Source organism: Helianthus annuus, chromosome 1, assembly GCF_002127325.2.
Source record: "Helianthus annuus cultivar XRQ/B chromosome 1, HanXRQr2.0-SUNRISE, whole genome shotgun sequence".
Classification (NCBI taxonomy): Eukaryota; Viridiplantae; Streptophyta; class Magnoliopsida; order Asterales; family Asteraceae; genus Helianthus; species Helianthus annuus.
In genome coordinates, this window is record NC_035433.2 from 77769597 (window position 1) to 77780988 (window position 11392).

Below are 11392 nucleotides of genomic sequence, written 5' to 3' on the forward strand. Positions count from 1 at the left end.
AAGGATTGATTAAAACTGTATTACGCGTGTTATATGTGAAATTCAATCCATTTTAACCATAAAATCTTGTTAATTTTGAAAAAGAAGGTGTAGAAGTCAGAATTTTTGGTAAAATCAGGCTGATTTGGCAAGAACTCTTCCTCCTGAGCTCTGATACCACTTGTAGGATCGTTTGCACGACCAAAACGAGTCGTTTAGAAGAATTCTAATCAATATGAGAGGCGGAAACAAACATATTGACTTCGAATCAGCTTGATTTACACACAGAATCACTTTTAATGTATTGTATATTGATATAACAGCTTATTACAGGCAGTAGACACCTCGGTAGCACTTCGGTACCGGAATCAGAACTCTTTCAAATGAATGGTATGCACAGGTATTTATAGAAGTTGCATTTCGCACGGAATGGACAAGGTTCATTTCCTGAGAAATGGCCATTGTCCATTTCGTACGAAATGACCAAATCCCATTTCGTGCGAAATGGTCCCACAACTCTAATATCCTGTTTTCTAGCCTATCAAGTTCCATTCTTTCTAATCTAGACACAAGACTCGATACAAGACGAAGTCGACAGACATATGCACCAACATTTCTCTTTGTATCTCTCCTACATAACAACCACCATCCATCACCACCTCCACCACCATCAATCTCCACTACCGCCACCATCTATCTCCATTTCCACCACTGCTCAACGTCACACCCAAATCACCATCACCATTCGACTCAGAAACTCCCCTTCACCCTGATTTTTTAGAACTGAACCTAATCATATATATATATATATATATATATATATAGGGAGAGAGAGAAATACCAAAAAGGTAAGCAACTAGTTCGTTTTATGTTGGGGGTGCTAAACAAGTCGTGTTGGCGGGTTCAACCTGATCCAGACCCGAAAAATTTAGACAAACCCGAACATGACTCGAATATTCATTGGTTGACCCGAATACAACTCTTTTAACCCCGACTTTTTTTATTTTGTAAATTATTTTATTAAGATTAAAATTTTTTACTAAAACAATACAAATGTATATCATACAGTTACATTTTAATTATAAAATCTTATGTAAATTTATCTTTGTAAGTTGTAATTATGGCATAAAATACACACCCAATTTAATTTTGTGATATAAAACATATTGAAGAAAATATAAGTCTTATAACATTCTATACGACTCGTATAGATGGAGACAAAAAAACATTCTCTAGCGTTTGTGTGCAACATTATCATATATGACTCGTATAACCCTATACAGATCTGTAAAAGTGTGAAAAGAAGATTTTAGGAGTATGAAATAAAGAGAGTGTTTCACTAAATATAAAATAATTACACTTGTCTAACATTTATAAAGTATTATTCTTCCTTAGGGTGGTAGGGGACGGTATGGTGAAGCTGTGCGGGGAGAGGTTCATCATGCGGGCACGGTGCTGCCGGCACCCTTGCAGTGTTCGGTAAGTTGTTTCCACGGTGACTACTCACCGATGAGAGAGAGGAGGGAGAGGGGGTTAATGGCGGGCCATACTCTCTTCCAACCAATCACACATTTATTTATTTTTTTAATGAAAATTTTTATTTTGGTGAAGCACCTCAACCTTTAGTGATTGAGTGCAAAATAGGGAGCAAATAGTGGAGTTGATATGACATGAGCTGATTAGATAGATAGAGAATTTACCATTCCCTATGTGTTTGAGCACTCATTTTACCCTTAGGGTGTAAGGGGTGCATGCCTAAGGCTAGACGGTATGGGGGTCGTCCCCCTCCGTCCAGGATCGTCGCCGACCCAAACACCACGCCCCTCCCCCCGTGTCCTCGTCATCCCCGTCGCCCCCTAGCCGTTTGAGACGCAACACAAAAGGACAAAAATTGTGGGGTTTCGATGCTTGATGACCGTTATAATATAAAAAAATTTATTTCCAATTTCAAAAACCTTTCAAACGGCTACTTCCCACATTTTTACCTAAATCCAACCCAAAATTATAAATATTCCCCATTTTTCACATTTTTTCATCCACTACAACTCATCTCTCTATCTCTCTCATTTTTTATAAACATTCTTCCCTTTTTATAAAATACTATTCTACCATGGATCCCTTCAACCCGAACGTCCCCAACAACCCGAACCCACCGAACATCCCGAATGTTTTTTCGGTGCCGGGATACTATCCGACGACGGATCCGAACCAATTCGGTCAATTTTCCTCAAACGCTTTTGCCGCTTTCCAAAAACTCACTGAATGTTTCTGCACACACGCAACAAAGTCAAGCCATACAACAATTGATGATGAGAAATGCTTTTAATATCCAACCCATGCAACCCGAACCGAACCCGACGCAACCCATTTGATCCGAACCCGACGAGGATGTTATCGAAGTTGTTCCCGAGTCCCAGCCGCAAAAAGGCAAACGAAGAAAAGGCAAACAAGTTGCGGGTCAGCAAAGCCAACCTTCCAAACCAAAGCCGAAACCATGGACGCAACTCGAGGAAAAAGTCTTAGCGAAGGCTTACATAGGCACGTCCACACACACGATTAATGGTACGTAAAAATAACTTGTATTTTTTTAGCACCCCTTCTACCCTTAGGGTGTAACGGAATTAGGCAAAGTTTACTCCTACCAAATCATGTTGTGCCATATAATTTGTCTCTTATTTTTGTCTATTGCCCAGAAAGCATAAGGGGCGCATGCCTAAAATGAGATTAGACAAAACATTTAAAAAAAGGCTGTGTTAAATACACCTAAAAGTCAACTTTTAAAGAGGGGTAGGAGACAGAAAAATGTAATAGTAATCATTAATTATTACCTAACTATTTACTACTCAATCATTAGCCTCTATTATTAAATTTTTTTGCTGCAAGTTTTATAAAAATTGAAAGACAACTTTAAAGACGTATTTTTTTTAAAAGAATTGATTTGAATTATATAAAAGAGTAAACTGCCATTTTGGTCCCTGTGGTTTGGGCACTTTTGCCATTTTAGTCCAAATCTTAAACTTTTTTAATCTGGGTCCCCGTGGTTTCATTTTTATTGCCATTTTAGTCTAAAATTCAAAAACCCCCCTTTTTTTACTGTTGCAACCTGTCTATTTTGTCATTTTACTCACCTGCCCAACTACCCACCCCAAATGTAAAAGGTTTGAGATTTGGACTAAAGTGCCAAAACTGACCAAACCACAGGGACCAAAATAGCAGTTTACTCTATATAAAATATAAAACATAAAGTTAAAAAATTATTTTTTGAATATTAAAATATTCTTTTTGTTAAATCTACTTTGGAAAAAAAAGTTAAAAAATTATTTTAATAATCAGTCAAATTTATATACGGTAATTTGTGTATTTCCTTTCATCTGAGCCCCCGACGTCTTTTTTTCTAACCAAAAGGGTTGGAAAAAAGACGTTGAGGCTCAAATGTTAGAAAATTCTTTTTGGACTAAAAGGGTAAAAGTGATATAACCACAGGGGCCGAAATTGTAATTTACTCTTATTTAAATCACATGTTATTTAAAGATTTTTAGAAGATTTTTGAACGAAGTGACACGTTTACTGTTTTAATGTCTGCACGTTTACTTTTTTATTAGAGACTTTTTATTTATTTATGATGAACTTTTTCACTTTCGTGTTTATAAGAAAGTGTATCGATTATTTATTTATTAATATTGATATTAATACTAATAATAGTATAACAAAATACAAAATAGTAACAAAAGTATTATAAAATAAAATAATATAAATAACATAAGTATTGCTTTTGATTTTAGAATAAAATAATGTATTAAAGTACTTAATCATTATTAATTTTGACTAATTTGGTATACTAATCCATATGTTGTGTGTATTTATCACATCCCTAAAAAACCTGTGATTGGTTGATTTGGGTATGGGCCCCAGCACTTCTCCCTCTCCTTCTCTTAGCCGCATGCGACAACTGCTCGCCGAAATCACATCTTCATCATCATTGCCGATCGGCACAAGGGGGTGGCGGTGGACATGCCTCTCGGCATGTGGGTTGTCGATGGGTTTGCCTAAACCCACCCGTTCACCCTTATATATATTTTTTGGGAAGAACAAAAAGCTAAGAAGCAGTACAAAAGCGTGTTGGAAGGATGCGGAATCTGAATCACGGAAACAAACAATCAGAAACTCAGACCATACGATATGATACGACTCTGCTTACTTTTAGAGATTGGATAATTGAATTTCTCGGTTTCTTTGAAATATATTATTTATTCTTTTAATACTAAAGTATTTAACTGTTTTTATAAGGAGCAGAAAATTAAACTAAAAACAAAATCCATGAAAGGTGGGAAAATATCTTTGGTAACAGGTTATTTTCTTTGAATAATTGCTTTAATAGATATTGTAATTAGAATACAAATAAACACACAACCCTACACATAACGCAACTACATAGAGCATGTCAAATATCTTTGAAAAACTATTTGAGCCTTTCCTTGACATCTGACATTATTGTCTTCATTTTCGCTATCACACTATGTGTGGTGAGCGCTAAATAGCCTAGACCACTGTCACATCACCCCCATGGGGCATCATACGCCGCGCCGCACCACCTTTTAACGAGAGCCAAAGCTTAGGGTGTTGCCCTCTTAACGAGCGTCAAAGAGAGATTGAACATGTGGAGGAAAGTGGGCGCCAAACACCATTAAACACTTTAATTGGTTTAGTTAGTAAGAGTTCCACTTCCTATATGTCAGTCACTTTTTAACTTTTTAATTAAATCACTATACATAATCTTAAACTCACAGTTTTCGCCCTAATCATCCTCCCAATCACCACTTGCAACCTCTATCAAAGTTATTAAATTATAGCCCATTTTGGGCTTATAGAATTCTAATGATGCAAGGATGGAAATTATTTAAGGTGTTTGTTTGTGATGGTTTTGGAGGTATATACGTAATACATGTGACTTGTGAGTGGGCTTTGCTAGCTTTTTATGTTATTTTGCATACAACTTAATGAATATTACTTTGTATAATAATAGTTTATAATATTAAGTAGAGGCCGGAATAAGGAGTAGAGTTCGAGTTTAAGATATACTACTTTGAATATAATATACAAATATCTAAGATTATCGAATACTGCAAAGTTGTATTTTTTATAATTGGAAAATATGTAATTATGAAAATATTCAAAATGAAAAATACAATGTATGTATTTTACATTATCACAATTCTAAATATCACTGATTTCAAGTAATATAATTTAGAAGATAGATTAATACTCAGGTCTTTTATTTCATTGTTAGTTATTTATGTTACTTGTAAATTACCACATTTATTAATTATTATTACTATTATTATTATTACTATATATTAAAATTACTATATATTAAAATTATTATTATTACTATATATTAAAATTACTATTATTATTACTATTATTATTATTATTATTATTATTATTATTATTACTTTACTATATATTAAAATTAGAAAGCAAATGAACAGTAAGTATATTATATAATAATAATAATAATGTATTAACCAATAATACTAATTATTATTTTAGTTGGATAAGTTTGGTGTTAACCAATATTGGTATCGAAAATACAGGTATGGTCCGGTTCATTATCGGTACATGAAGGTACAAATCGGCACCAGCCTGATACAGAAAACGCCAAAAGTCGTTACCGAATTGAGTTTGAAAATCTTTTAGTTCGGGAAATTTGGTACTGCTACACGGTACCATTTGCTCATCCCTGATTATGGGTGCCGTACAAAAACAATGGTATCGTACAACTTTTTTCTCTTGATTTTCTTCAACTTCTAATGATTTTTTTTTTTAGTTTCAGGGGTAGGGATGAGCTCGGTAGCAACCGATACCGAAAATACCGGTTACGGTACCGGTATATGAAGGTAAAAATCGGTAGCGAACCGGTACTAGGAACGCCAAAAGTCGGTACCGAATTGGTACTTAGGATCCTTCGGTTTGGGAAATTCGGTACCGGTAACCAGTATTATTTGCTCATCTCTGACCACGGGTTTCATACGAACAACATCATTAACGTACAACTTTTTTGGTTGATTTTCTTTCGATTATTTTTACTGTTTTTTACATTTTCTTTTTATTTTTGTTAGTGGTTCCGCGTGCAACGCACTCGTAGTGATTTTAAAACACATGTAAACACAAACTAAATAACAAAAGAAGTTCGCCGCAACGCGGCTAGGATGATAAACCTAGTTACATTAAAAAATATGCTACAAGACACAATATTCTTTAAATTATCACAAGTTTACATATTAACTCCAACATTCTAGCTACGTATATAGCCACACGTCATAATACATTATAAAAGATATGGATAAAATAATGTCTCATAATGTTTCAAATTTAAGCAAGTGGACAATATTGGATTTGACGTTAAACAAAGACTTGGAAAACGATAGTAATGGCCACTTATTTGACTTATCAACATTTTAAAAGACATTTTGGATTGTAAATATCATTTACAGAAAATGTAGTAAAAAGAAAATTAAATACGCACACATCGTTTAGGAACAAACAATATTCTGAAAACAACGAAACCTTTATAATTAAGTTATGAGTTAAATGTCATTTTAGTCCATGTGGTTTGAGTCATTTTATCAGTTTAGTTCAAATGTTTTATTTTTCACCTATGGGTCCAAAAAGGTTTCGCAGTTGTCATTTTAGTCCACTGGGTTAACTTCATCCGTTTTTTCTATTAACGAGAAGGGCAATTCGGTCATTTTATATGGTCGAATTCCTCTTCTAGTTAACAAAATTACAAATAAAATGACCGAATTGCCCTTATCGTTAACAGAAAAAATTGATGAAGTTAACCCAGTGGACTAAAGTGGCAACGATGAAACTATTTTGGACCCACAGGTGAAAAATGAAACCTTTAGACCAATGTTTTCAGAACCGGATCAGACATCGAACCGGACGCCTTACTGGTTCATTGGTCGGACCGGTTCGACCGGTCGGACCGGATTTACGAACCGGATGACGTAATAAATATTATATATATATATATGTGTGTGTGTGTTAAATACAACAAAAATTTTCCAATAGTCGTAGAATTTCCAAATTCAATGGAAAACATCCCACTAATATTCAACAAAGACAAACACATTAATATCATTTAAAAAGCATCATCCAAATTCAAAACAACAAAAAACAAGTTTAATCAAACATAATCCGGTTTATGCAAAACATAAAAAAAAGTTCACAGACTTCAAGCATTAAGAGGAGTTACTTCAACAGTATTCCCATCTCCATTCCTATCTTCAGGTAGCGTCAAGTCATCATCATATACACATACAATTTAAAATGTAAATATTAAAAACTCTACAATAGTTATCAAATATCATTGTATTTGTATGATAAAGAATACTAAGTTACTAACCTTCAAATTCATTATTTTGAGATGTAGACGGTTCAAAGTTATGTGGAGGCTCTTCATCTATCATATTTTCCAATTCATCATAATCAAGCTCGCCTCCCGGCTCTTCATCCATCACCCAAAAACCAGTTTTATCAATGCTCTCATAATCAACCGGGTAGTATGACTTGTTTTTCTGATTGGCCCTAATGAATATAATTTGATGGACTTAGTGTTTTTATAGATAAAATATCATACACAAAATATAACTAACAAAGATGCAATTAGATCATACCTATTTTGTAGAAGCAAGTTGTAATGAACATATACAAGGTCGTTAAGCCTTTGATACTCCAATCGGTTCCTCCTTTTGGTGTGGATTCTTTCAAAGACGCTCCAATTTCTTTCACATCCGGACGAAGATGTAGTTTGACTTAAAATTCTAATTGCAAATGATTGCAACTCCGGGACATCTCCACCAAATAATCTCCACCACTCATCTAAAAATAAATTACAATAATATTATACTTCGTAAATTGATAAAAGTAAAATCATAAGTACGACTAGAAATAAAATTTAGGTTACCAGGAGGATCACTCTTCACGGAAGCTAAAGCAAGTGGTCGACTAAATTCTCCTTGTCGATCACGAAATTCACGTAATTGTGTTGAAAGCTTCACGGGATCAAAATTCATTTTCTGTTCAATCTTATCCATCACACTTGAAAGCGCCGCCTGCGTCTCCGAAGAAGATTCTGGATCATACTAAAATATTGGATTTAACCAATAAGAAGCAGCATGAAGACTCCTGCGCAACATCCTATCCCATCGATCATCAATAATATTAGTATACGTTTCATAATTAGTTTTTTTCCTACGAAACAAGTCTTCAACACCTTTTCTTGCCCGCTGCATTCCTTCATACACATAACCTAATGAAGGTTGTTCATCAGGGTCACAAATGCGTAAAAGCTTCAAAATGGGACTCATCACCTTCACGATAGGAAACAATTATTCCAAAAAGTTTGATTTAAGATAGTTGACCTGACATCCTTAGCTTTTGCCAATTTCAAGAATTTCTTAAATTCACTAGATGTGACCATAGCTTCCAAATCAAGCCTGTGGTCATATAAGCTTCTCAAAGCAATGAATGTGGTACCGAATCGAGTGGCGCCTGGACGAATGATCTCTGTCCAACCTGGTCTTTTCCTCAACCAATTCAGAGGCCACTTATGATTATAAATGTAAACCGTCACCCTAGATGCAAGTTGAACCACTTCATCAACTTCTTTTATCTCAGAAATATCCTTCAAACTCAGATTAATACAATGCGCTGCACACGGAGACCAACAAAGCAAAGGATATTTCTCCACTAACATTCTTCCTGCAGCCTTGTAGTTGGCAGCATTATCAGTAACAAGGTGAACAACATTCCTATACCCAACATGTTCAACTATCTCCGCAAACAAATTGCATAAATTATCAGCATTCGTCTCAATATCCGATGCATCAACCGATTTGATGAATGAAACCCCTTTTGGACAGTAAACTAAGAAGTTAATAAGAGGTCTTTGTCTAGCATCTCGCCATCCATCGCTCATAATAGTGCAACCGGATTCCCTTCTTTGACCTTTAATTATCAATGAAACTGAATTTTTAGCATCCTTCAATAGGCTTACACGCAATGCATGATACGAGGGTCCCTTATATCCATGTCCCATAGACGCGATTTTGCTCATTGCGATAGGGAAAAGAGGTGAATTTACAGCATTCATTGGTATGCAAGAATGATAAAACCACATGGCAACGGCTAGGTCTGTATCATGTAACCTCTCTTTACTTTGCCACGCTGATACAATTGAAGGTTGTGAAACATCATGTATACCTCGGGGAAAATAGGATGACTGGTTTTTTGATGTAGAAGAAGCTTTCCTCTTTGACTGAGTGGATTGTTGGCTAACTGTAATCACTTCATCACTTTTGTTCTTTTGCTGACTTTCTTCATAAATATTCTTCATAAGAAATTTAACATCAACGGGAACCTTTTTACATGCTGCAATATTCCCTTTTACTCCACCTTGGTGTTGCTTCAACCTATTGATGCCCCCTCCACGAATATTTTTTTCACAAAAGATACAAACTATAATTTTTTCCCTGATTCATCTCGACCCTCAGTACCATATTTCCAAGCTTTATCTTGCTTCATAAGAACATTTGTATGAATAGTAGGTTCCGTTTCATCCGGATCCGATGGATAATCCGAGGAAGCCATGTTCTACAAAAACTTACACAAATTCAGCAAATAAAGATTGATCATTCAAGGTGAACATCATTGACTGTTATTACTTATTACAATTACAAATTCAGCAAATAAAGATTGTTCAACTAAAACAGGGTCACTGATTGTTCAACTAAATCAGGAACTACACTACATCAATGAATTCAGGAAATAAATTTCATATAGTTAAATTCAGCAAATAATTTTCATACAAGGAGTAGGGTTTTGTTTATTTGAGGTAAATAAGGTAAAAAAAACAAATAAAAGGGAACTTACAGGTCGAACCGCCCAAACCGGTTGAACCGCGAACCGGGGATCGAATCGAACCGGACGATATTTTAACAAGTTCTAAAAACAGCCAAACCGGATCGGATGAGGTGGCGAATCCCGGTTGGACCGGTTGAACCGACCGGTCCGATCCGGTTACGAAAACCATGTTTTGGACTAAACTGACAAAATAGCACAAATCACAGTGACTAAAATGACATTTAACTCTAAAGTTATATAGTGTACGAAAGATATTAAACTAGCACAAGAGAAAAAATAAAAGATTTACTTAACTATCTAATGTATCACAATCACAATTTCATATACAACTGAATTAGGTGGTTATCAATATATTTTAGGTTTTGAAATGAACGTTGTGTTTATATATGTGTGCTAACTTCTTAACAAAGAATTAAATTTAGGGGGTGTTTGGCCTAGCTTTTTTTTTTTTTTTTTTTTTGTTATGCTTATATTTTAAAGTAGCTTATAGTTTATTTTTTATCATTTTTTATGTGACAAATGGCAAATAACCGGAAATTCCGTACAGTCTAATCACTATTCTTAGTATATAATCTCATGCAATTAGCGTAATTTAATTACGTAACGGTGTCATAAATTAGACGACAATGTTAGGACAAGAAAACAATGATATAACATATATTGGTTTTTCGTTGTATTGCGAAACCAATTAAACAATTTCCTAAAAGTGTTGGTAAAAAGTATTGCGCGCACTATTCACGGTTACACTATTCATGCCAGCAAAACCGTGAAAACAGAACGAAACAAGGAAAAACGACACACGGATGACATAACTGAGTCCGTTTATATAAGAGAACACTAATACGAAAACATATCTTACAAAGATATAAGACTTTCCGGTACAACGCCCTAATCGCTAAATCGTCCGTTTCACTAAAAATAAGACAATTTTAACTTGTCCAAAATAATAATTTAGCATTTCCGGGACTCCGAAAATATGACAAATGATGACAAACATATGGAAACAATATGAGGATATTAATGGAGTATTCGAAACATAAGCTCTCGACACTGCGTTGCAACCCCCACAACTTGTCCGTTTCTGCACCGACAAGCTAATAAACGACATTACCAACATCAAAAACAACCAAATGAAAGCTTTAGTGAACTAGTTAAGCTTATTTTGGGATTCAAAATAACTTCATACATCTTTTTAATGCGGAATGTCAACTTACGGCAAACTTCCGTCGGTACGCCACAAAAGTGCCGTAAACTAGCCAACGACGAAACAAAAAGCATTCAAAGTATCAAAACATGATTTCTACTAGTTTAGTGAACTAGTTAATGTTAATTTATGTTTCGAATCACTAATTACCCTCTAATGGTGAAAGATTACCTTAATCACCATACTTAGCCTAATTACCAAAATATCTACATGTTTAAGACATTTTTATAAAAAATGTTACACTTTACCCCCCATATGTGCCGCAAATAAGGGGTCCCACAT

At 34.8% G+C, this 11392-nt stretch overlaps 2 protein-coding genes across 3 annotated transcripts; both read right to left on the bottom strand.

Annotated features, from left to right (window-relative positions):
- Positions 1-7113: 7113 nt before the first annotated feature.
- On the bottom strand, positions 7114-9499 carry LOC118482061. Of its 2 annotated transcripts, none has more exons than XM_035977515.1 (4): positions 7949-9499; positions 7659-7863; positions 7388-7569; positions 7114-7262 (listed from the first exon to the last, which is right to left on the bottom strand). In XM_035977515.1, exons 1-4 carry the CDS (start codon positions 8076-8078, stop codon positions 7234-7236), a joined length of 546 nt encoding a protein of 181 aa, XP_035833408.1. In that variant the 5' UTR covers positions 8079-9499; the 3' UTR covers positions 7114-7233. The 2 variants fall into 2 exon arrangements, with proteins under 2 accessions (XP_035833408.1, XP_035833407.1); XM_035977514.1 differs by having other exon boundaries at positions 7114-7266; positions 7949-9493.
- LOC110914259 lies at positions 8127-9633 on the bottom strand. The gene is made up of 3 exons (XM_022159083.1): positions 9540-9633; positions 8411-9468; positions 8127-8354 (listed from the first exon to the last, which is right to left on the bottom strand). The coding sequence occupies exons 1-3, from the start codon at positions 9631-9633 to the stop codon at positions 8127-8129; spliced, it is 1380 nt and encodes a 459-aa protein (XP_022014775.1).
- Positions 9634-11392: the final 1759 nt, after the last annotated feature.